Source organism: Stegostoma tigrinum, chromosome 1, assembly GCF_030684315.1.
Source record: "Stegostoma tigrinum isolate sSteTig4 chromosome 1, sSteTig4.hap1, whole genome shotgun sequence".
NCBI classification, from domain to species: domain Eukaryota; kingdom Metazoa; phylum Chordata; class Chondrichthyes; order Orectolobiformes; family Stegostomatidae; genus Stegostoma; species Stegostoma tigrinum.
In genome coordinates this window covers 154,887,026-154,912,964 of record NC_081354.1, presented here as the reverse complement: position 1 = coordinate 154,912,964, position 25,939 = coordinate 154,887,026, and the positions used below count along the sequence as shown (strand labels likewise).

Genomic DNA, 25,939 nt, shown 5'->3' with positions numbered 1-25,939 from the left:
TGGGCTTGTTTCCATTGGAGTTTAGAAGAGTGCAAGCCTGTTTGCTCCCAACCTATATTCAAATGTTTGTATGGAGCATGCAGCAGGGTGATATGGTGGCTCAGTTGTTGGCACTGCTGCCTCACGGTGCCCGGGACCTGGGTTCAATTCCACCCTTAGGCACAAGTGTGAGTGGAGTTTACACATTTTCCCTGCGTTTGGGTGCTCTGGTTCCTATCGGCCCCACAGTCTAAAGACATGCAGGCTAGATGGATTAGCCATGGGAAAGGCAGGGTTACAGGGCTACAGTATGAGGTTCGGCCTGGGTGGGAAGATATTCAGAGGATTGGCGTAGACTCACTGGGCTAAATGGCCTGCTTCCGCACTGTTGGAATTCTATGATTCTACAAGTGAGGAGTGATTTGAGTGAAGTGTGTAAGATAATAGACAATAGACAACAGGTGCAGGAGTAGGCCATTCAGCCCTTCGAGCCAGCACTACCATTCATTATGATCATGGCTGATCATCCACAATCAGTATCCTGTTCCTGCCTTATCCCCATAAACCTTGATTCCACTATCTTTAAGAGCTCTATCTATCTCCTTCTTGAAAGTATCCAGAGAGTTGGCCTCCACTGCCTTCTGGGGCACAGCATTCCATATATGCACCACTCTCTGGGTGAAGAAGTTTTTCCTCAACTCTGTTCTAAATGGCCTACCCCTTATTTTTAAGCGGTGTCCTCTGGTTCTGGACTCCCCCATCAACGGAAACATGCTTCCTGCCTCCAGAATGTCCAATTCTTTAATTATCTTGTACGTCTCAATCAGATCCCCTCTCATCCTTCTAAACTCAAGTGTATACAAGCCCAGTCGCTCCAATCTTTCAACATATGATAGTCCCGCCATTCCGGGAATTGACTCTGAAGATCCTGAATGGTCTTGACAAGATGGACATGAAGAGGACTTTTCGTCTTGTAGGTCAGTCCAGAACAAGAGGTGCTTTTTAAAAAAAAAACATAAGGACTCATCCTTGTAGGAGAAAGATGAGCAGATTTTACTTTTTCTGAGGGTTGTGGGGTTTTGGAATTCTCTGCCTCAGAAGGTAATGAAGGCCCTGTCAGTTAATGTTTTTTTTAAGGCACAGATTGATTCCTTTGTCTAATAAGAAGCTATGTTTATCAACCAGATGGAAACGTGGAATTTGAAACCAAACAGGTCAGTCTTGATCTTTTTCAATGGAGCAGCAGGCTCGAGGGGTTGAATGGCCTCTTCATGGTCCCAATTTATGTTCAAATGTTTGTAAGGAGCATACTGCAGGTTTAGAATGGGGCTTTTTGTGATACATTTGAATTTTGTATTGTGCTCTAAATTTGGCTGTTTCACAGATGGGATATTATCATAATGCACAAGTGATGCACATGGCTTGAATTCTGTCACTTTCTTTACATCTTTTCTTTCTGGTCACATCACCTTCAACAAAGGGATGCCATTGGATAAAAATATGAAAACAATTATTCACAATCTATTTTGTGACTAAAAGTTATTTGCTTTAACTTCACTTGTTTATTTTTCCTCTTCGAAAGGTAATGCTGCAAATAATCCTTCTAAAAACCATTGGTGACTCAGGATAACATCACAAAATACAAGACTGAATCTCAAGCTAATACGAAGAGTGTTAGAATTCTAATTACTTCTTGAAATTCAACATCTTCGAGGTCTAACGCCATTCGTAAGGAGCTAAACACGTTGACAGGACAAAGCAACCGAATAGTAAGTGGATTTTTTACAAAATGTTTATAAAGACTGGGAGTAAACAGCTCTTGAAATCCAAACACACGCCATAAGTAAATTAAGGAAATAGTTGATAGAAAGGCCAATTAAAGTATGACAAATCACATTTTTGTGTAAATTTCAAGATTACCTAACTTGTTCCTTATATATTAGTTTTTAGATATTTTCAGTAATCAGCCTTTGGGAGATTCCTGCTAACTTTGTAGCAGCGCATGTGAACATTTTTTAACTAACTAAAAATGCATGCTATCTTTTACATTACGTAAGTTTGATGTTGATTAAACCATTTGTATGTCAGAAGAACAAGATGGGATGTTGGGAGAGTATTTTCAGCAGAAGGCATCCATTCCCTGAATTGTTTGTAAAATAATAAACCTCACACCAATTATAAATGTTCTCTAGAGGCCTCCTCCATCGTTAGCTCTAGGAAGCAGACACACAATTGAAAGTACCAAATTGGCTAGGCAAAGATAACTATGAAGATATCTCCAATCCCTGAGAAGCCATATAACCATATTTCTCACACTCCCAGAATCTACTGGAGCAGAAAGAACCTTCACTGAGCTACAAATCAATACACAAGACCCCTCCTTACCCATCACCCCAACAAAGGAACAAATCCACTATCCACCCAGTTGCCTTCACTCCACTAAAATAGATGCATCCACTCAGGTCCCATCATCTCTCGTTGCTCCCCAACTTTTCTTTCTTCTCCTTCTTTACCCATTCCTCCTTACATTATTTTCAAATCCTCCCCCACTGCTTCCATCTCTCTTCTCCCCTTCTGTTACCATCATCTCTCCTGAGAAGAGTCTTTGATCTTAATTGTCCATATAAAATTCCAAGAGAGACTGACAGGATTTCTCAGACTCCAGAGGATAACCGGCTATTTTACCTTACAAATGTCCCAAAATGTTTTGCGACTATTTATGATCATCATGATTATGAGTGGCTTTCACAATAGAAATAACTGCCCAGATTTGCCAATAGCCACACAATCATTTCTGCAGTTAAGTTGGAAGCTGCACATTTGGACCCCTGCAGTGCTCCTGTTAAAGCTGCCTCTGAGGGAATTAATCAAGAAGTTTAAGGTAATGATGAGCAATTGCCCTGCATTGGGATCTTCTGGAAGTATCTATTTAAATTGGAGACAGAATACACTAACTACGAACCATGACGAAGGTGCACGGTTCAATTTCCTCAAACATCCTACACGACAAAGGACCTGCTAAATTTCAGGAAAGCCCTGCATTTCTGAAGGAGTCACAATTAGAAAATCCCATCAGAAAAACAGAATGGAGTCTTCACAGTGAAAAGTGGGAGCAGGAATTGTAACCTGCTTGCCACTTCTTGGAAAATCCAGCCTACCAATTCCAAATAGACAAAATACTTAATGCATCATTAATCTAAATAAACATGTTCGTACCAGTATGGCAAGGGTTATGCAAGGGAAAATTCATACTCAAGCGAAACTAATTTTGTATGATGCAGTTTTTATATTTGGGTTGTATTAAGACAAATTACAATTTAACAATTCAAAAAACTCAAACACTTCAGATATGTCCCATGTTTAGAAAATCATATTTGGGTGTTTTCAAAGCTCCAAGGATCTAATGCAAAAAAAATCATGTACCATTATTGTGTGTTACTGATACTCTGCCACAACACTAAATAGTTATGTACCAATGGTTGAATTTTCTGATGGGTCAGACAGATTATATTCCAACACAGAAGGGAGTTGCATTTGGGATGCTGTGGAATCCATTGTAGCAGGCTCCCCAAGAATTGCCTGGGAAAATGAATATTCCACTGGTCAATTCACCTCCACTTGGCACCCTCTGTTAACCTTCATTTAAACCAGAGAATCGATAGGGTTTTAATTAAGGAAAAAGCTACTCAGGAAAAGTTAGACTACTAAACACACAGTCCAACTCCTGAGTTATTGATTAAACTGATCCTGTATTTACCCCACTTACTGACAACTACTCCTCTTCTACACCACTTGCACTCCCTCTGACCCTAACCCAACATCCTGCGCCCAATCCGCAACCTGCTTCGACACCCTTGCCTCCTTCCGCCCCGAACTCCCTTACCCCACCACCAGATCTGACACCTTGCCCCAACACTCAAACCCAGCACCTGTGGTCCACACTACTCTGGATGCAATTCCTTCCACTCATCTGGGCTTACCCTAAACACCTCATGACTCATATTGCCATCTGGCACCATATCCACTTGACACCCAACCTGCCTCCCACTTGACATCCTGCCCAGTTGGCACCCTATCACCTCACAACCATCTCTCTGGCAACCTGCCCCTGGCACCCACAGCTAGGACACTAATCCCTGGACCACTAAACCTTATGTATTTACTGTTTAACAGTAACTGTCCATGCTGAGGCTTTACATTCTGGAAGGCTACAGCCATGAGAAGGGGTCGCGATAACTTTCTCTAAAGAATTGTCGAGTGATAGGTCAGCTCCACATTTCTGAAGGGGCCCTGGATGTAATCTCATCTCATAAATGTGCAGCTCCCACCTTTCATTAAAAAAAGGACAGAGTTGCAATCGGTGATAAATTGCCACTTCTCAGAAAATCCACACCCTAGCATTTCTGGCCCTTAGTAGAACTCATCTATTTATTACATGACTCAATGAAATGTGAAGCATGTGGGAAGTCCAGGTTTTCTGCTCAGGATTCTTAGACAACTGTTGTCAATTCTGATATTTTTTTTAAACCAAAGAAGTGACAATAATCTCTTCAATCCTTCCAACTAATTGTGGATCAACACAATCAAATTGTATGGTCATGACAGAGAAATATCTCATCACATTTTCCATCAGTAATTTTGCAGCAATATTTGATAAAAGAAACGCTAGCAAATGCCTGAAATTCATTGATTTAAGGCTGCAGAACCCATTGGATAAAGTGCAGAAGCCAGTAGGTAAAATGCATTTTTTACACTGAATCCTTCGTTTCAAAACTTAAATGCAATTTTGATTTTTCATTCCTGTAATAATTCATTTGTGTCTCACACTTCACCTTCTAAGAACTGTCATTTTCTCAAATGATAATTTATAACACTCAGCAAAAGTAAAACCAAAATAGTTTTCATTGGGATATTAGTTCACGGGAGTGTTTTAAAGATTGCAAAAAGGCTGACAGAAGCTTTTAATAAGATTAAAGTGGCGAGTTCAATAATGCAAGTTAAAGGTAGAACAGCACTCACCCATTGAGGAGTCATGCATTGGTCGCCGACGGGAATTATTGCTGGAATATGGATAATACTGTGAGCCAGGCTTGGTGCTCGTAGGTGATACAGCACCTGGACTGCCTACACCTATGTCAGGCCCAAGGAGACTTGACTGTAAATAAAAAGAAAACAAATTGTTAGGATAATCTGTTTGGTCTTATTGAGTGAGTGGCCAGGCTAGAACCATTTCATAATTTTACTGCCTCATCTGAGTGCTGTATTCATTCTTCAGACGGTACTGAATCAGTGACCAAATCTGTTATGACTACAAGTTTATATCTTAGGATCTGTAATGATGGAAGAAAGAGAAGATTATGGCAATATCTTTTTGTCCCATTATCCAAAAGTTCAGAATGACGTGTTGCTCTTTTCGTGATCCTGTAGTCTGTACTCCGAGTTAGCTACAATGCAATAAGACCTAAGTATTATTGTGGATGATCAGCCATGATCATAATGAATGGTGGTGCTGGCTCAAAGGGCCGAATGGCCGACTCCTGCACCTAATGTCTATTGTCTAAGTACAGATTGTAGTGCGTTTATATAAAATGGCATACAAGAATCGCCAGCTGCAGGTGGACACAACTACATGGAAATAATGATGTGATGGTAGCGAAGGCATGGCTTAAAAAAATGGTAGGACTCGATACTAAAAGCCCCTGGATAGGTGGTGTCCAAGAATCAGGAAGGAAAAAAATGAAAGAAAGCGGGGTGGCAATATCGCCTAAGGTGAATTCTGCAGTACTGGAGAGAGAATGTTCATCACTGTGTGGTCAAAGACAAAGACAGAGTATCTATTCAGAAAGATTAAGAAAGAAAATGGAAGTAGGGCAACAGAACAGGGTACATTCCAAAGATCACCATCTAATAGGAAGGATATAAAGATAAGTAAGCTTTGCACAAGCAGTTGGGAGACAGCACATCCTGAGTGAGACACACCAGAGTGAGTGTTTTTGAGAATTTACAGCAGAGTGAGAATTTGCTGCAGAGTGGAAGAGGTGCTTTTTGCTGTTTTTTGATGTTTATAATTTGTAGCGCATAAAAAAAACAGGGAATAAGGGTCTGAGAGAAAACGATATTATTTGATATTAAGCAACTTCCAAAAAGTTTTAAAGAGTAAGTCATGCCTGCGGAGTTCAAAGCTTTGGTGTGTACTCCTCTGCTCCAAGTGGGACGCCTGGAACATTTCCAGAGCTTGGGCCAGCACGTGTGCAGGAAGCATCTATAGCTGCAGCTCCTGGAAGCCTAGGCTTTGGAGCTGGAGCTGCAGCTGTACCTGGGGACATTGCCATGGATATAGCAGAGTTAAGGAACACCAAGGGGCAAAAATCATTTGTGGGAGTTGTATATACAGCCCAACATGTAGGGGTGATATTGGGAATGGCATTAAACAGGAAATTAGAGGCGCATGTAAGAAAAGAAATCTCTGTAATTGTGGGGGATTTTAATTTGAGATAGTATTAGATACAAGAGGCATAAAAATTGGCCAGAAAATAAACAACAGACCTGAAGATTAAGAGCAGTTTAGAATTCAGCAAAGGAGGACAAAGGGATTGAATTAGAAAGGGAAAGTACAGTATGACAGTAAGCTTGCAGGGAACATTAAAAGTGATCAAAAATTCCTGAATGCATATGAAGACACAAAGATCAGTGAAGACATACGTAGGCCCTTTATAATCAAAAACAAAAGAAACATGGGAATTGCGGACCTGCTATGAAGGGTCACTGGACTCAAGTTTTTAATGCTGTTCTCTCTCCACAAAGGCTTCCAAACCTGTTGAGTTTATCTAGCATTTTCTCTTTTTGTTTATTTAATGATCCTAACACAGACTGGGATACAGTAGTGTAAAGGGCAGAAAGGGAAGAGCCTGAAGTGTGTTCAGGACAATTTCTTTAATCTGTATATTTATGAGCCAAAAGAAAGGGACCGTGTTGGTTCCCCTCCTGGAGAATGAGGTGGATCAAGTGGCAGTAGAAGAATATTTTGGAGCAATTAATGATGGTATCAGTGGTTTAGGTTAGCTATGGAAAAGGAAGGGAATAACATAGGGCAAAAACACCTTAAGCACAGGTGGCCAATATCAGCGAGGTGAAAACAATCACGGCCCAAGTCAACAGAAATCAAATTTGGCAGTCAAAACTATTGCAGAATAATAAAATGTGAGGCTGGATGAACACAGCAGGCCAAGCAGCATCTCAGGAGCACAAAAGCTGACGTTTCGGGCCTAGACCATTCATCAGAGAGGGGGATGGGGGGAGGGAACTGGAATAAATAGGGAGAGAGGGGGAGGCGGACCGAAGATGGAGAGTAAAGAAGAGAGGTGGAGAGAGTGTAAGTGGGGAGGTAGGGAGGGGATAGGTCAGTCCAGGGAAGACGGACAGGTCAAGGAGGTGGGATGAGGTTAGTAGGTAGCTGGGGGTGCGGCTTGGGGTGGGAGGAAGGGATGGGTGAGAGGAAGAACCGGTTAGGGAGGCAGAGACAGGTTGGACTGGTTTTGGGATGCAGTGGGTGGGGGGGAAGAGCTGGGCTGGTTGTGTGGTGCAGTGGGGGGAGGGGATGAACTGGGCTGGTTTAGGGATGCAGTAGGGGAAGGGGAGATTTTGAAACTGGTGAAGTCCACATTGATACCATATGGCTGCAGGGTTCCCAGGCAGAATATGAGTTGCTGTTCCTGCAACCTTCGGGTGGCATCATTGTGGCAGTGCAGGAGGCCCATGATGGACATGTCATCAAGAGAATGGGAGGGGGAGTGGAAATGGTTTGCGACTGGGAGGTGCAGTTGTTTGTTGCGAACTGAGCGGAGGTGTGCTGCAAAGCGGTCCCCAAGCCTCCGCTTGGTTTCCCCAATGTAGAGGAAGCCGCACCGGGTACAGTGGATGCAGTATGCCACATTGGCAGATGTGCAGGTGAACCTCTGCTTAATGTGGAATGTCATCTTGGGGCCTGGGATGGGGGTGAGGGAGGAGGTGTGGGGACAAGTGTAGCATTTCCTGCGGTTGCAGGGGAAGGTGCCGGGTGTGGTGGGGTTGGAGGGCAGTGTGGAGCGAACAAGGGAGTCACGGAGAGAGTGGTCTCTCCGGAAAGCAGACAGGGGAGGGGATGGAAAAATGTCTTGGGTGGTGGGGTCGGATTGTAAATGGCCGAAGTGTCGGAGGATAATGCGTTGTATCCGGAGGTTGGTAGGGTGGTGTGTGAGAACGAGGGGGATCCTCTTGGGGCGGTTGTGGTGGGGGCGGGGTGTGAGGGATGTGTCGCGGGAAATGCGGGAGACGCGGTCAAGGGCGTTCTCGATCACCGTGGGGGGAAAGTTGCGGTCCTTAAAGAACTTGGACATCTGGGACGTGCGGGAGTGGAATGTCTTATCGTGGGAACAGATGCGGCGGAGGCGGAGGAATTAGGAATAGGGGATGGAATTTTTGCAGGAGGGTGGGTGGGAGGAGGTGTATTCTAGGTAGCTGTGGGAGTCGGTGGGCTTGAAATGGACATCAGTTACAAGCTGGTTGCCTGAGATGGAGACTGAGAGGTCCAGGAAGGTGAGGGATGTGCTGGAGATGGCCCAGGTGAACTGAAGGTTGGGGTGGAAGGTGTTGGTGAAGTGGATGAACTGTTCCAGCTCCTCTGGGGAGCAAGAGGTGGCGCCAATACAGTCATCAATGTACCGGAGGAAGAGGTGAGGTTTGGGGCCTGTGTAGGTGCGGAAGAGGGACTGTTCCACGTAACCTACAAAGAGGCAGGCATAGCTGGGGCCCATGCGGGTGCCCATGGCCACCCCCTTAGTCTGTAGGAAGTGGGAGGAGTCAAAAGAGAAGTCGTTGAGTGTGAGGACGAGTTCAGCTAGGCGGATGAGAGTGTCGGTGGAGGGGCCCTGGTCGGGCCTGCGGGACAGGAAGAAGCGGAGGGCCTTGAGGCCATCTCCAAGCGGAATGCAGGTGTACAGGGACTGGAAGTCCATGGTGAATATGAGGTGTTGGGGGCCAGGGAATTGGAAGTCCTGGAGGGCGTGGGTGGTGTCACGGACGTAGGTGGGGAGTTCCTGGACCAAAGGGGAGAAAATGGAGTCCAGATAGGTGGAGATGAGTTCGGTGGGGCAGGAGCAGGCTGAGACGATGGGTCCACCAGGGCAGGCAGGTTTGTGGATTTTGGGAAGGAGATAGAAACGGGGTTGGGGAACAATGAGGTTGGAGGCTGTGGGTGGGAGGTCCCCTGAGGTGATGAGGTCGTGAATGGTGTTGGAGATGACGGTTTGGTGCTCGGGTGTGGGGTCATGATCGAGGAGGCGGTAGGAGGTGGTGTCTGGCCTCAGCGATGTAGAGGTCAGTGCGCCATACTACCACTGCGCCACCCTTGTCTGCGGGTTTGATGGTGAGGTTGGGGTTGGAGCGGAGGGAGCGGAGGGCTGCACGTTCTGCGGGGGAGAGGTTGGAGTGGGTGAGAGGGGTGGAGAGGTTGAGGCGGTTAATGTCTCGACGGCAGTTGGAGATGAAGAGGTCGAGGGAGGGTAGGAGGCCTGGGGGTGGTGTCCAGGAGGAGGACTTGTGTTGGAAGTGGGTGAGGTCTCCTTCCCAAAATCCACAAACCTGCCTGCCCTGGTCGACCCATCGTCTCAGCCTGCTCCTGCTCCACCGAACTCATCTCCACCTATCTGGACTCCATTTTCTCCCCTTTGGTCCAGGAACTCCCCACCTACGTCCGTGACACCACCCACGCCCTCCACCTCCTCCAGGACTTCCAATTCCCTAGCCCCCAACACCTCATATTCACCATGGACGTCCAGTCCCTGTACACCTGCATTCCGCATGGAGATGGCCTCAAGGCCCTCCGCTTCTTCCTGTCCCACAGGCCCGACCAGGCCCCCTCCACCGACACTCTCATCCGCCTAGCTGAACTCGTCCTCACACTCAACGACTTCTCTTTTGACTCCTCCCACTTCCTTCAGACTAAGGGGGTGGCCATGGGCACCCGCATGGGCCCCAGCTATGCCTGCCTCTTTGTAGGTTATGTGGAACAGTCCCTCTTCCGCACCTACACAGGCCCCAAACCCCACCTCTTCCTCCGGTACATTGATGACTGTATCGGCGCCGCCTCTTGCTCCCCAGAGGAGCTGGAACAGTTCATCCACTTCACCAACACCTTCCACCCCAACCTTCAGTTCACCTGGGCCATCTCCAGCACATCCCTCACCTTCCTGGACCTCTCAGTCTCCATCTCAGGCAACCAGCTTGTAACTGATGTCCATTTCAAGCCCACCGACTCCCACAGCTACCTAGAATACACCTCCTGCAAAAATTCCATCCCCTATTCCCAATTCCTCCGCCTCCGCCGCATCAGCTCCCACGATAAGACATTCCACTCCCGCACATCCCAGATGTCCAAGTTCTTTAAGGACCGCAACTTTCCCCCCCCCCACGGTGATCGAGAACGCCCTTGACCGCGTCTCCCGCATTTCCCGCGACACATCCCTCACACCCCGCCCCCACCACAACCGCCCCAAGAGGATCCCCCTCGTTCTCACACACCACCCTACCAACCTCCGGATACAACGCATTATCCTCCGACACTTCGGCCATTTACAATCCGACCCCACCACCCAAGACATTTTTCCATCCCCTCCCCTGTCTGCTTTCCGGAGAGACCACTCTCTCCGTGACTCCCTTGTTCGCTCCACACTGCCCTCCAACCCCACCACACCCGGCACCTTCCCCTGCAACCGCAGGAAATGCTACACTTGTCCCCACACCTCCTCCCTCACCCCCATCCCAGGCCCCAAGATGACATTCCACATTAAGCAGAGGTTCACCTGCACATCTGCCAATGTGGTATACTGCATCCACTGTACCCGGTGTGGCTTCCTCTACATTGGGGAAACCAAGCGGAGGCTTGGGGACCGCTTTGCAGAACACCTCCGCTCAGTTCGCAACAAACAACTGCACCTCCCAGTCGCAAACCATTTCCACTCCCCTCCCATTCTCTTGATGGCATGTCCATCATGGGCCTCCTGCACTGCCACAATGATGCCACCCGAAGGTTGCAGGAACAGCAACTCATATTCTGCCTGGGAACCCTGCAGCCATATGGTATCAATGTGGACTTCACCAGTTTCAAAATCTCCCCTTCCCCTACTGCATCCCTAAACCAGCCCAGTTCATCCCCTCCCCCCACTGCACCACACAACCAGCCCAGCTCTTCCCCCCCACCCACTGCATCCCAAAACCAGTCCAACCTGTCTCTGCCTCCCTAACCGGTTCTTCCTCTCACCCATCCCTTCCTCCCACCCCAAGCCGCACCCCCAGCTACCTACTAACCTCATCCCACCTCCTTGACTTGTCCGTCTTCCCTGGACTGACATATCCCCTCCCTACCTCCCCACCTACACTCTCTCCACCTATCTTCTTTACTCTCCATCTTCGGTCCGCCTCCCCCTCTCTCCCTATTTATTCCAGTTCCCTCCCCCCATCCCCCTCTCTGATGAAGGGTCTCGGCCCGAAACGTCAGCTTTTGTGCTCCTGAGATGCTGCTTGGCCTGCTGTGTTCATCCAGCCTCACATTTTATTATCTTGGAATCTCCAGCATCTGCAGTTCCCATTATCTCTGATACTATTGCAGAATGATGCCTTTAAAGAGGAAAATTTTTTTGGATACAAGTACATTCCCGTGGGGGGGAAATGACAGGACAGATCGCCCGAATTCTCAAACTGTTCAAAGAAATAGAGGGTATGATAAAGCAGGAAGAGGGTGCTTCTGACAGATGGCAGCTGATGGGACAAGTGAAACTCATGCTGAATGAGGTTGAGAGGTGAAAAAGTGAAATAAGATGCAAAGAGAATGAATGAGAAGAGGCTGGCAGCAAGGAAGAAAAGGAACCCAGAAGTGTTCTGTGGACATAAAAAATTGTAAAAAAGTAGTAAAAGTATAGGTGGGGTTGATATAGGCATTTCGACATGGATGCACAAGGCATTAATGAGATTCAAATGACAGGTTAAATGGGCTGCTAATTGAAAATAAAAAAAACCAGATACTTCATAGAGATAGTAAGAACTGCCGATGCTGCAGTCAGAGATAAGACAGCGTGGAGCTGGAGGAACACAGCAGGCTAAGCAGCATCAGAGGAGCAGGAAAGCTGACGTTTCAGGTCAGGGCCCTTCTTCAGAAATGGGGCAAGGGAGCTCTGAAATAAACAGAGAGAGGGGGGGGTTGGAGCTGGGGAAGGTAGGTAGGATGCTGATAAGTGAGTGCAGGTAGGCAGTGATGGGGATTGGTCAGTGATGCGGGTGGAGCGGATAGGTGGGAGAGAAACTAGTAAAGTCCTACAACCCAATGATTCAATGTGGACTTTACTAGTTTCAACATTTCCCCACCCCCAGCCTCATCCCATGACCGACCCTCCCTCTCATCCCCAGCTCGACCTTTTTGTCTTCTCTCTATTTATTTCAGAGCTCCCTTCCCCCTCCTCCATTTCTGAAGAATGGTCCCGAGCTAAAACGTCAGCTTTCCTGCTCCTCTGATGCTGCCTGGCCTGCTGTGTTCTTCCAGCTCCACACTAGATATTACATAGGTTGTTTCTATTTAAATTAATGAAGTTGCAAAGACTCAAGGACATGCATCAGAGGAAACTTTGGGAAACAAGTGTATAAGTTGCAGCATGCTAGCCATAACCTCCCAATTTTCCTAATTGAGGGGTTGGTGATAAAAAAGATTGATTAAGTGTAAATGTTACACCCTGTTAAAAATGTATAGAACAATAAATCCAGGAAACACAGTCTAATCAGTTTAGTACGCATATTACAAAAACTTTTAGAAAATATAATCTGGATAAAATAAACAAATAGTCACTTAGACAAGTGCGGACTAATTAGGGGCATTCAAAGTTGATTTATAAAGGCAAATTGTGTTTAACTTGACTGATTTTGTTTTGAAACCGATGATGGCTTAGGGTGACGTATCTACGGACTTTCAAAAGACACTGATAAAGTGTCATTCACTAGACTTGCCAACAAAATTGAAACCCATGGATAAAAAGGACTGAGGCAACATGTGTACAAAGTTGGCTTAGCAACTTGAAATAATGGTGCTGTATATTGTTGGTTGGACTAGAGAATGGCAGTCAGGTTTCCCATAGGTTAGTAGAGTGAACTCTGCATTCCTTGATAGATATTGATAACCTAGATTTGGTGCACAGAATAGGATAGTAAAAAAAAAATTGCTGAGGCCACAAAACTTGGAAGTACTATGAACTGTGATGAGAACAGTGATTGGCATTCAGAGGACATAGTCAAACTTACAAACTGGGCAGATGCTTTGCAGAAGAAAGCAGAGAATTGTGAAGGCATGTGTTTTGGTAAAATCAGTGAGCAAAACAATATAAAATATGGGTAACAATCAGAAAGGAAGTGCAGTAGCTGACAGACTTAAGGTATATGTGCAAAAGGTGGCAGGTTGGTTAAGAAAATGGTTATAAAAGACATATGGGATTCTTAGGTTTTACAGACAGTAGCATAGAATGAAAAAAGCAAGCTGGTTATGAAGCAGCCGTAATAAAATATTAGTATGGCCTCAACGAGAGTACTGTGTACAGTTCCAGGCACTGTACCTTAGAAGAGAAATGAGGTGTTAGAAAGGATGGCTCGAGATTTGACACACTTTGGCAAAATGAATAAAAGCTAGCATGGTTCTTCAAGAAAGAAGGCTGAGATAGAGGTATTCAAAATCTGGAGGAATTGTGACTATATTGATAGAGAGCAACTGTTTCCATTGCTAGATAGATTGAGAACTCAAGGACACTAATTTAAAATTATTAGCAAAAGAATGAATGGTGACAGGAGTAAAAATCCTTTTTCTTAATGCACTGAATAGTCAGAACCTGGAAAGCAACACTTGAGAGCGATGACTGCAAATTTAATTGCAGCTTTCAAAAGATAACTGGGTAAGCACCTGAAGGGACAAAGTGCAGGGCTTTGAAGAAGGATTGGTTGAGTAGGACCAGCTTAATGAACTGGCAGAGAGCTAGCATGGACAATAAAGGTTTTCCTAACTACCACTGACAATATACAGCCTTTTCCAGATAAACAGTACAAAGGCTGAAGCCACAGCCCTTGACACAACTGGAAAAGCTCATCATCAACTAGAATCCCCATCTCCCTCTTCGCTACTGCTTTAGGCAGAGATAAGACTGTTCATAACTTCAGCACCCTAATCAAATTCAAGAAGCCAAGTTTCTGACCCCACATCCTTCATAATATAAAGAACATTTATTTCCACTGCTGCAACATTATTCACCTCTGTCCATGTTTGATAAGAAAATGAAAAAAGACAGAATGAAGCAGTTTGATCTCTAAACATAACATTTGTTGTTAAGTAAATCTTCATTGCAAGTGACTGCATGATCGTAAATCATAGGGTTCAAAAGAACCCTACAAACAAGAACCTACTCAGCTTTTTATCCAAGTTGGCATTGCTCTCAGTTGATAACTGTGCAACAATGTAATGCACAAGATTTTGAGATAAATGCAAGCAAAATCAAAAAAGACTGTTTGGCAGAATTTGACAGAAAAGGAAAGCCCCAAAGACTTCCATAAGCTCATCAATAGTAATAAGGTCGTCAAAAAGGAGTGGTGCCAGTTAGAGACCAAAAATAGATTTTACACATGAAGACAGGAGGCATAGCTAAAGCATTAAATGAAGTTTTGTATCTATCTTAATGGATGAGGCAGATGCAGCCCAAGCCATGATGAAAGAGAAAGAAACTCAGTCACTAGAAGGGTTTAAATTTGACAGGGAAGAGGATAAGCTGTCATTACTTAAAGTTGATAAGTACCATGACTAGAGGAGATGTATCCAAGGATATTGAAGGAAGTGTCACTGTCAATAATCTTTCAAAATTTCCTGTAGTTAAGGGGGGTGCAGAGGATTGGAGAATTGCAAACTTTACACCTTCATTCAAAAACGGCATAAACATCGACGCAATAATCATAGACCATTCAGTCTAACTTCAGCCGTGGTCAAACTTTGAAAAAGTTATTCAGGATAAAGTGAATGGTCAGGTGGAAAAATGTGGGTTAATCTGGGACAGTCAGTGTGGACTTGAGGGAAAATTATGTCGAACTAACTTGCTGCGAGTTATTTGAAGAGGTAAATAAAGGCTCGATGAGGGCAAGGCTGTTAATGTAGTGTACATAGTGACTGATACAGTGCCACACAGCACCTTCTTCGGATTATTACAGGTTATGGAATAAAAAGTAGCTTGGTAATGATGATACAAAATTGGCAAAATGATTAGAAATATAGAATAATGCTTAATGGGTACATTTTGGGCTGGAGGCAAGTTTATAATGGAGTTTCCTAGGACACTTGTTCTGCTGATGCATTTAGGATGATTTGGATTTTGGAGCGCAGTGGACAGCAAAGTTTGCAGACAATGCAAAACTTTATTTTAGAGGGTGTGCAGGAGCAGAGACACTTGGGTCTATCCACGCAAAAGTAATTGAAGATAGCAAGACATGTAGAGAGCGCTAGTGGAAAATAGGCTTCATTAATCGGGGCACAGAGTATAAAGCAGGGAGGTTATGATGCAATGGGACAGAACACTGGTTAGGTTTCAGCTGTATTACTTTGTTCAGCTCGAGGCACCACAGTTTAGGCCAGACATGAATGCATTGCAGAGTCCAGAAGAGGTTGACAAGAATGGTTCCAGAGATAATAAACTTCAATTATAATGATGGCCTGGCGAAGCTGCTCTCTTTGAAGAGAAGACGACTGAAGGAAGGTTTGATAGAAGTTTTTAAAATCACAAGAGGTCTGGACAGCGTAGCTGAGAGATACTGTTACCGGCTCATAAAAAAAATGGGAGAACAAGAGGGTATCAGAGATAATGGGAACTGCAGATGCTGGGGAATTCCAAGATAATAAAATGTGAGGCTGGATGAACACAGCGGGCCAAGCAGCATCTCAGGAGCACAAAAGCTGACGTTTCGGGCCTAGACCCTTCATCAGAGAGGGGGATGGGGAGAGGGAACTGGAATAAATAGGGAGAGAGGGGGAGGCGGACCGAAGATGGAGAGTAAAGAAGAAAGGTGGAGAGAGTATAGGTGGGGAGGTAGGGAGGGGATAGGTCAGTCCAGGGAAGACGGACAAGTCAAGGAGGTGGGATGAGGTTAGTAGGTAGATGGGGGTGCGGCTTGGGGTGGGAGGAAGGGATGGGTGAGAAGAAGAACAGGTTAGGGAGGCAGAGACAGGTTGGACTGGTTTTGCGATCCAGTGGGTGGGGGGGGGGGGGGGGAGAAGAGCTGGGCTGGTTGTGTGGTGCAGTGGGGGGAGGGGATGAACTGGGCTGGTTTAGGGATGCAGTGGGGGAAGGGGAGATTTTGAAACTGGTGAAGTCCACATTGATACCATTAGGCTGCAGGGTTCCCAGGCGGAATATGGGATGCTGTTCCTGCAACCTTCGGGTGGCATCATTGTGGCAGTGCAGGAGGCCCATGATGGACATGTCATCTAAAGAATGGGAGGGGGAGTGGAAATGGTTTGCGACTGGGAGGTGCAGTTGTTTGTTGCGAACTGAGCGGAGGTGTTCTGCAAAGCGGTCTCCAAGCCTCCGCTTGGTTTCCCCAATGTAGAGGAAGCCACACCGGGTACAGTGGATGCAGTACACCACATTGGCAGATGTGCAGGTGAGCCTCTGCTTAATGTGGAATGTCATCTTGGGGCCTGGGATAGGGGTGAGGGAGGAGGTGTGGTGGCAAGTGTAGCATTTCGTGCGGTTGCAGGGGAAGGTGCCGGGTGTGGTGGGGTTGGAGGGCAGTGTGGAGCGAACAAGGGAGTCACGAAGAGAGTGGTCTCTCCGGAAAGCAGACAGGGGTGGGGATGGAAAAATGTCTTGGGTGGTAGGTCGGATTGTAAATGGCCGAAGTGTCGGAGGATGATGCGTTGTATCCGGAGGTTGGTAGGGTGGTGTGTGAGAACGAGGGGGATCCTCTTGGGGCGGTTGTGGCGGGGGCGGGGTGTGAGGGATGTGTTGCGGGAAATACGGGAGACGCGGTCAAGGGCGTTCTCGATCACTGTGGGGGGAAAGTTGCGGTCCTTGAAGAACTTGGACATCTGGGATGTGCGGGAGTGGAATGTCTTATTGTGGGAGCAGATGCGGCGGAGGCGGAGGAATTGGGAATAGGGGATGGAATTTTTGCAGGAGGGTGGGTGGGAGGAGGTGTATTCTAGGTAGCTGTGGGAGTCGGTGGGCTTGAAATGGACATCAGTTACAAGCTGGTTGCCTGAGATGGAGACTGAGAGGTCCAGGAAGGTGAGGGATGTGCTGGAGATGGCCCATGTCAACTGAAGGTTGGGGTGGAAGGTGTTGGTGAAGTGGATGAACTGTTCCAGCTCCTCTGGGGAGCAAGAGGCGGCGCCGATACAGTCATCAATGTACCGGAGGAACAGGTGGGGTTTGGGGCCTGTGTAGGTGCGGAAGGGGGACTGTTCCACGTAACCTACAAAGAGGCAGGCATAGCTGGGGCCCATGCGGGTGCCCATGGCCACCCCTTTAGTCTGTAGGAAGTGGGAGGAGTCAAAAGAGAAGTTGTTGAGGGTGAGGACAAGTTCAGCTAGGCGGATGAGTGTGTCGGTGGAGGGGGACTGGTCGGGCCTGCGGGACAGGAAGAAGCGGAGGGCCTTGAGGCCATGTGCATGCGGAATGCAGGTGTATAGGGACTGGACGTCCATGGTGAATATGAGGTGTTGGGGGCCAGGGAATTGGAAGTCCTGGAGGAGGTGGAGGGCGTGGGTGGTGTCACGGACGTAGGTGGGGAGTTCCTGGACCAAAGGGGAGAAAATGGAGTCCAGATAGGTGGAGATGAGTTCGGTGGGGCAGGAGCAGGCTGAGACGATGGGTCGACCAGGGCAGGCAGGTTTGTGGATTTTGGGAAGGAGATAGAAACGGGCCGTGCGGGGTTGGGGAACAATGAGGTTGGAGGCTGTGGGTGGGAGGTCCCCTGAGGTGATGAGGTCGTGAATGGTGTTGGAGATGATGGTTTGGTGCTCGGGTGTGGGGACATGATCGAGGGGGCGGTAGGAGGTGGTGTCGGAGATTTGGCGTCTGGCCTCGGCGATGTAGAGGTCAGTGCGCCATACTACCACTGCGCCACCCTTGTCTGCGGGTTGATGGTGAGGTTGGGGTTGGAGCGGAGGGAGTGGAGGGCTGCCCGTTCTGCGGGGGAGAGGTTGGAGTGGGTGAGAGGGGTGGAGAGGTTGAGGCGGTTAACGTCTCGATGGCAGTTGGAAATGAAGAGGTCGAGGGAGGGTAGGAGGCCTGGGGATGGTGTCCAGGAGGAGGACTTGTGTTGGAAGCGGGTGAAGGGGTCAGTGGAGGGAGGGTTACGTTCCCGGTTGAAGAAGTCGGCATGGAGGCGAAGACGGCAGAAAAACTGCTCTATGTCCAACCGTGACTGGTATTCGTTGATGTGTGGTTGTAGGGGGACAAAGGTGAGCCCCTTGCTAAGGACTGACCGTTCGTCCTCAGTCAGTGGGAGGTCTGGGGGGATGGTGAAGATGCGGCAGGGCTCAGTGTGGCTGTCTTCTCTGGGGTTGCTGGCTGTGGAGGTTGTGGGCTGAGCGATGAGGTCATCGGCCGTGGGCAGGGTTCTGTCGGCCGTGGGCAGGGTTCCGTTGGCCGTGGGCGGGGTTCCGTCGGCGTCGGCTGTGGGCGGGGTTCCGCCGGCGTCGGCCGTGGGCGGGGTTCCGCCGGCCGACCTCTCAGTCTCCATCTCAGGCAACCAGCTTGTAACTGATGTCCATTTCAAGCCCACCGACTCCCACAGCTACCTAGAATACACCTCCTCCCACCCACCCTCCTGCAAAAATTCCATCCCCTATTCCCAATGCCTCCGCCTCCGCCGCATCTGCTGCCACAATAAGACATTCCACCCCGCACATCCCAGACGTCCAAGTTCTTCAAGGACCGCAACTTTCCCCCCACAGTGATCGAGAACGCCCTTGACCGCGTCTCCCGTATTTCCCGCAACACCTCCCTCACACACCGCCCCCGCCATAACCGCCCTAAGAGGATCCCCCTCGTTCTCACACACCACCCTACCAACCTCCGGATACAACGCATCATCCTCCGACACTTCCGCCATCTACAATCCGACCCCACCACCCAAAGCATTTTTCCATCCCCACCCCTGTCTGCTTTCCGGAGAGACCACTCTCTCCGTGACTCCCTTGTTCGCTCCACACTGCCCTCCAACCCCACCACACCCGGCACCTTCCCCTGCAACCGCAGGAAATGCTACACTTGCCCCCACACCTCCTCCCTCACCCCTATCCCAGGCCCGAAGATGACATTCCACATTAAGCAGAGGTTCACCTGCACATCTGCCAATGTGGTATACTGCATCCACTGTACCCGGTGTGGCTTCCTCTCCATTGGGGAAACCAAGCGGAGGCTTGGAGACCGCTTTGCAGAACACCTCCGCTCAGTTCGCAACAAACAACTGCACCTCCCAGTCGCAAACCATTTCCACTCCCCTCCCATTCTCTAGATGACATGTCCATCATGGGAATCCTGCACTGCCACAACGATGCCACCCGAAGGTTGCAGGAACAGCAACTCATATTCCGCCTGGGAACCCTGCAGCCTAATGGTATCAATGTGGACTTTACCAGTTTCAAAATCTCCCCTTCCCCTACTGCATCCCTAAACCAGCCCAGTTCGTCCCCTCCCCCCACTGCGCCACACAACCAGCCCAGCTCTTCCCCCCCCCCCACCCATTGCATCCCAAAACCAGTCCAACCTGTCTCTGCCTCCCTAACCTGTTCTTCCTCTCACCCATCCCTTCCTCCCACCCCAAGCCGCACCCCCATCTACCTACTAACCTCATCCCACCTCCTTGACCTGTCCGTCTTCCCTGGACTGACCTATCCCCTCCCTACCTCCCCACCTATACTCTCTCCACCTATCCTCTTTACTCTCCATCTTCGGTCCGCCCCCCCCCCCTCCCTATTTATTCCAGTTCCCTCTTCCCCATCCCCCTCTCTGAAGAAGGGTCTAGGCCCGAAACGTCAGCTTTTGTGCTCCTGAGATGCTGCTTGGCCCGCTGTGTTCATCCAGCCTCACATTTTATTATCTCCGAGAACAAGTGGGCATGGTTTTAATCTGATTGAACAAAATAAATGCAAGGTGAAAGAAAAAGAAGTCTTGTTCATGGAGCGAGCAGTCTGTGTTTAGAATACACTGCTTGTAAGTGTAACAGAAACAAATTCAATTCAGGTACTCAAGAGAGCATTGGATGATTATTTAAAAGGTGTGACAGGCCAAGTGGAACTCTTTTATACGACTTTTTTTTCCTCAGATGGCCAAACGGAAAAGCCTAACTCTCCAACTTCCAAGTGATTCACAAATGACCAAAGTTTTTGTTACCAATGATTTGACCTGGAACTATGCCCAACATCGAGCACTCAATTGTAAAGAATTTCACCCTTTCGTTTATTTAAAATTCACCTTTTATCAATTTGAAACTGAGCTTGACTCCTTTACCTTCTTAAAGTATGTGGTTCTACTTCACATTGAGGGTAGTTACCTCAGTTGGCCAGACAGCTGGGTTGAAATGTAGAGCATTACCAACAGTGCGGTTCAATTCCCACACTGGCTGAGGTTACTGCGAAGGTCTCACTTTCGCAAATGCTTCCTTTGGCTGAGCCATGGCGACCTTCAGTTTAAACTACCACCCATCACCTCTCCAAAGGCCTTTGATACGGTGCCTCACGGGAGGCTGCTGAGCAAGGTGAGGGCCCATGGTGTTCGAGGAGTGCTACTGGCTTGGATTGAGGATTGGCTGTCTGACAGAAAGCAGAGTTGGGATAAAAGGCTCTTTTTCGGAATGGCAACCAGTGACGAGTGGTGTCCCGCAGGGTTCAGTGCTGGGGCCACAGCTGTTCACCTTATATATTAATGATCTGGATGAAGGGACTGGGGGCATTCTGGCGAAGTTTCCCAATGATACGAAGATAGGTGGACAGGCAGGTAGTACTGAGGAGGTGGGGAAGCTGCAGAAAGATTTAGACAGTTTAGGAGAGTGATCCAAGAAATGGCTGATGAAATTCAATGTGAGTAAATGTGAGGTTTTGCACTTTGGAAAAAAGAATATAGTCATGGACTATTTTCTAAATGGTGGGAACATTTATAAAGTAGAAGCACAAAGGGATCTGGGAGTGTTGGTCCAGGATTCTGTAAAGGTTAACTTGCAGGTAGAGTCTGTGATTAAGAAAGTGAATGTAATGTTGTCGTTTATCTCAAGAGGGTTGGAATATAAAAGCAGCAATGTGCTTCTGAGGCTTTGTAAGGCTCAGTTAGGCCCCATTTAGAATACTGTGTCCAATTTTGGGCCCCACACCTCAGGAAGGACATACTAGCCCTGGAGCATGTCCAGCAGAGATTCACACGGATGATCCCTGGAATGGTAGGTTTAACGTATGATGAACGGCTAAGGATCCTGGGATTGTACTCATTAGAGTTTAGAAGGTTGAGGGGAGATCTAATAGAAACTTACAAGATAATGTATGACTAACAAGGGGTGGACACTAGGAAGTTGTTTCCGTTAAGCGGGGAGACTAGGACCTGTGGGCACAGCCTTAAAATTAGAGGGGGTAAATTTAATACTGAAATGAGATGACATTTCTTCAGCCAGAGAGTGGTGGGCTTGTGGAATTTATTGCCACAAAGTGCAGTGGAGGCTGGGATGTTAGATGCCTTCAAGGCAGAGATCGACAAATTCTTGATCTCAGAAGGAATCAAGGGCTACGGGGAGAGTGCAGGGAAGAGGTGTTGAAATGCCCATCAGCCATGATTTAAATGGCGGAGTGGACTTGATGGGGCGAATGGCCTTACTTCCACCCCTATGTCTTATGGTGTCTCTACAAGAAGAAAGCGGCCCCTTGGATTGATAAGTAGATGGCATCGGTCATGGAGCAGGATTTTTGCAGAGTCAGACTCTGCAAATATTAAAAATAGGAGTCCTTAAGAAAAACTCAAATGCAGACTCATTTAAAACAGCACATTAATTCATGGAATGTGGGCATTAATGGCAAAACCAATGTTTGCAGTCCATCCCCAATTGCCACAACTCAGTGGCTTACTAGGCCAATTCAGAGGTTATTTAAGGGTCAATCAGAATGCTGTCAGTCTGGAATCACATATAGCCCAGAGCAGTTTAGAACAGAGGATTTCCTTCCAAAAGCACAGTTCTGAACCATACTATTGTTTTTCCCATAGTAATGGTTCAACATTACTGTGTTCAATCTTCAATTAAAACGTTATTAATTGAATTTAAAGTCCACTAACTGTTACAGCGGGATTTGAATTCATACACCGAAATCACTGGCTCAATCTCTTATGAACACACTCACCAGAGCATTATCACTCCTACTTTACCAGAAACACCCAGATTTCTGGCAAATCACAGTTTTCCTTGGGGGTGGGGGGGGGGGTCAGGGTGGTGTTCAACATCCTTAAAGTGCAAAGTGGGAATCATCAGTTTATGTAGAAGGTAAGTTTGTGTAGGGTAGAGAATGCATATTTGACAGGCCTTTAAAAGTGAAAAAAAAATGCACACAGATAGCAGCAATCAGACACCTAATGGTGAACTGTATTGATTGGTCATCTGCTTTAGCCAGAAGAGAAAATACTTAAGGCATCTATTCCTGTAGTTTCAATTGACTTCATTGCCGACATTTTCCAAAGGCTAATACTACAGCTGAATCCATTATGAATGTTTAGCTGAGTTTGAACAGCTCCAAAACCATGTATTGGGGTGGGGTCTAGGGTAGGGGTTGCTGAGTTCCCATCTTGACTGGCAGTTTTAAGAACGAGTCAAAGATTAGGTGTCATTGATGTGTTAAGTGAAAGGAAACAGGTTTGTTTTACAACAGAATGACCACTTCAGGAGACTTAAAATGTTGAATGGGTATTGAGACTGAAAGCTCTATTAGATTATTCGAAGTTGGTTTTTCATCTCTACATAACTCCTGAGTTCTGCCCTTTGTGGGCACTGGGATAGATAGATGCTATGGAGATGCCATAGGGGTATGGGAGAATGGGGGTGGGCATGCATGTTACAGAGGTCATGGAGGTGACACGAAAGGCAATGAAGACTGAGGGCTAGAGCCTTTAATACAACTGGACCAGAGATTCAGATGGCCAAGGTGGTCTTACCAGCCATCATGACATTTACATGTCTCCAATGCCACTTCCGAATGCAGCAATTGATGGGCCCAACTCAGTTGTACCCACGATCTCCTCAGAATCAGAGCAAAAAAAAACATTTGTGCAGAGATCATTCCAATGGAACTCTGCCATACTGAAAGATTTCTCCATTCAAACTTTGTCTCAGTGGCGAAAGTCTAACCCATGGTTTATCTTATCCTCCCTCATTGCTGCGTCACCTTTCTTCTGCCCTAAAACAAAATTGTCCACATGCTTGGAGTCAAAAATGTGACAATAATTTAAATGTTGGTTGACCAGCCTAGTGTACAATTTAGTTCACGATTCAGCTGGCTGTGCCAATTATCATTTCATAGTGATGACACATTTATTGGAAAATTTATGAACAAACCTCCTTTATATCTTCACAATTAATAAATCAACAGCGTATGTCTGGCCACATTTTGTTCCAATGCAGCAGCAATGTATCAATTTTCCCCATTTATGGATTTTACATTGCTGTGAATCCCAGCCGTTTTAAGACCATAAGACATAGGAGTAAGGCCACTTGGCCCATCAAGTCCACTCCGCCATTTAAATCATGGCTGATGGGCATTTCAACTCCACTTCCCTGCACTCTCCCCGTAGCCCTTGATTCCTTCTGAGATCAAGAATTTGTCGATCTCTGCCTTGAAGGCATCCAACGTCCCGGCCTCCACTGCACTCCGTGGCAATGAATTACACAACTTCTCCACTAATTTTGCTTCATTGCAAATATGACATCAAGTTTAAATTGTTGATGCAATCAGTAATAATAAGGGTCTTGGTATCAATCCCCCACGGTATTCCATCCAAAACCTTTGCAACATTGACATTATTCTAGTATCAACAATTTGTTACCTTTTTTATGTTTCATTCAATCCATTCCTGGTTTCACCTCAAATTCTAATTGCTTTGAGTTTACCAAGCAGCTTTTAATACAGAATTATCCTTCTAACCCCGACTGAGGATAATAAAATCAGGTTGCTCTCACAGAGTGCATCTTTCAAAGTGAAAATGTATTGAGGTGTTAGGAGAACACAAAATCTGGTTCAGCTATGAAAGCCCTTAAGGCTACAGGTTCCTAATACAGTCTGAGGGTGTGCAAATCCCTGGTCATCCTGAGAAGATGGCTGCTTCCTGACCCATGGTTGTGTCTAGTAAATTCAATGTTTCCTCATATGAATTTGGTGAAGATTGAGAACATTTAGGAGGCAGCAAGATGGATCATCTATTTGGCACTTTCGGCTAAAAGTGGTTGGAAATCCTTCTAGCTCTCCCACAGTAACAGGCCGTTCAGCCCCACCATGTCCATGATGACCATGATGTCATTCTAAACTAATCCTATCTATCTTGCACATGATCCATATCTCTGTACTCTCTACCTGCTCATGTGTCTGTCCAGATGCCTCTTACATGTTGCTGATAGTATCAGCTTCTACCACCTCCCTTGGCAGCACAGTTCAGGCACTGTACCACCCTCCACATAAAAAAATGGCCTTGCACATCTCTTCAAACTTTTCCCTCTCAGCTTAAAACTCTGCCCCCGAGTATTTGACATTTTTACCCTTGGGGAAAAAAAAAATCTCTAAATATCCACACTACACATTCCCCTCAACTTTATATAGTTCTATCAGATCACCTTTCACCCTGTGATGTTCTAGCGAAAACAATTCAAGTTGCTCTAATTCTTTTATAGATAATTCACTACAATCCAGGTAACACCCTGGCTTACCTATGTCGCACCCTCTCTAAAGCCTCCACATCCTTCCAGTAGAGTAGTGACGAGAACTACACAGAATACTCCAAATGTGGCCTAACTAAATTCTATGTAGCTGTAACATGATGATAGTAAAATGTAGGGTATGCAGGGTAGTTTGATCTTAAGAGTAGGATAATACATCAGCACAATATCGTGGGCCAAAGGGCCTGCACAGTGCTGTACTGTTCTATGACTTGCCAACTTTTATATTCAATGTTCCAACTGAAGAAGGGATGCATGCTTTATGCTTTCTTTGCCACCTTATTCACTTGTGTGGTCACATTCAGAGAGATATGAACTCGCACCTCAAGATCCTCTGTACGTCAACACTCTAAAGGGTCCTGCTATTTACCATATACCGTTCTCTGGCATTTGACCTGCCCAAATGCATCACCCCACTTGTCCAGAGTAAACTCCATCTGCCATTTTTTTGCCCAACTTTCCAAATGATCTATATCCTGCTGTATCCTTTGACTTATTTCCTCACTGTCCACAATTCCAACAATTTTTGTATTGCCTGCTAACTTACTCATCAGACCACCCACATTTCTAACCAATTCATTTATTTACATTGCAAACAACAGAGGTCCCAGCACTGATCACTGGTTACAGATCTCCAATCAGAAAAAACACCCTGCCACAACAACCCTCTGTCTTCTACGACCAAGCCAATTTTGTATCCAACATACCAACTCAAAATAGATCCCACTGACTTAATCTTCTGGTCCAGGCTACCATGGGGGATCTTCCTATCTGACTTAACCTCTACCTTCTCCTCAATCATTCCACGTGTTGATCTACTGCTCTGGTTCCCACCTCTCTGCCACACTAGTTTAAACCATCCCAAGTGGCACTAGCAAACCTCCCTGTAAGGATATTGGTGCCCCTTCAGTTCAGGCACAACCCATCCTGCCCTGGCAGAGATCACAATGAATCA

At 46.7% G+C, this 25,939-nt stretch overlaps 1 protein-coding gene across 20 annotated transcripts in view; it reads right to left on the bottom strand.

Moving 5' to 3' along the window:
* Positions 1-25,939, bottom strand: part of LOC125457292 (transcription factor 4-like) — a 610,802-nt gene that overhangs the window by 225,772 nt on the left and 359,091 nt on the right. For all 20 annotated transcript variants that reach the window (XM_048541370.2, XM_048541332.2, XM_048541341.2 and 17 more), the window contains one exon: positions 4,999-5,134. In XM_048541370.2, the coding sequence (XP_048397327.1) occupies positions 4,999-5,134 (136 nt within the window). The remainder of the gene's footprint in view (positions 1-4,998; positions 5,135-25,939) is intronic.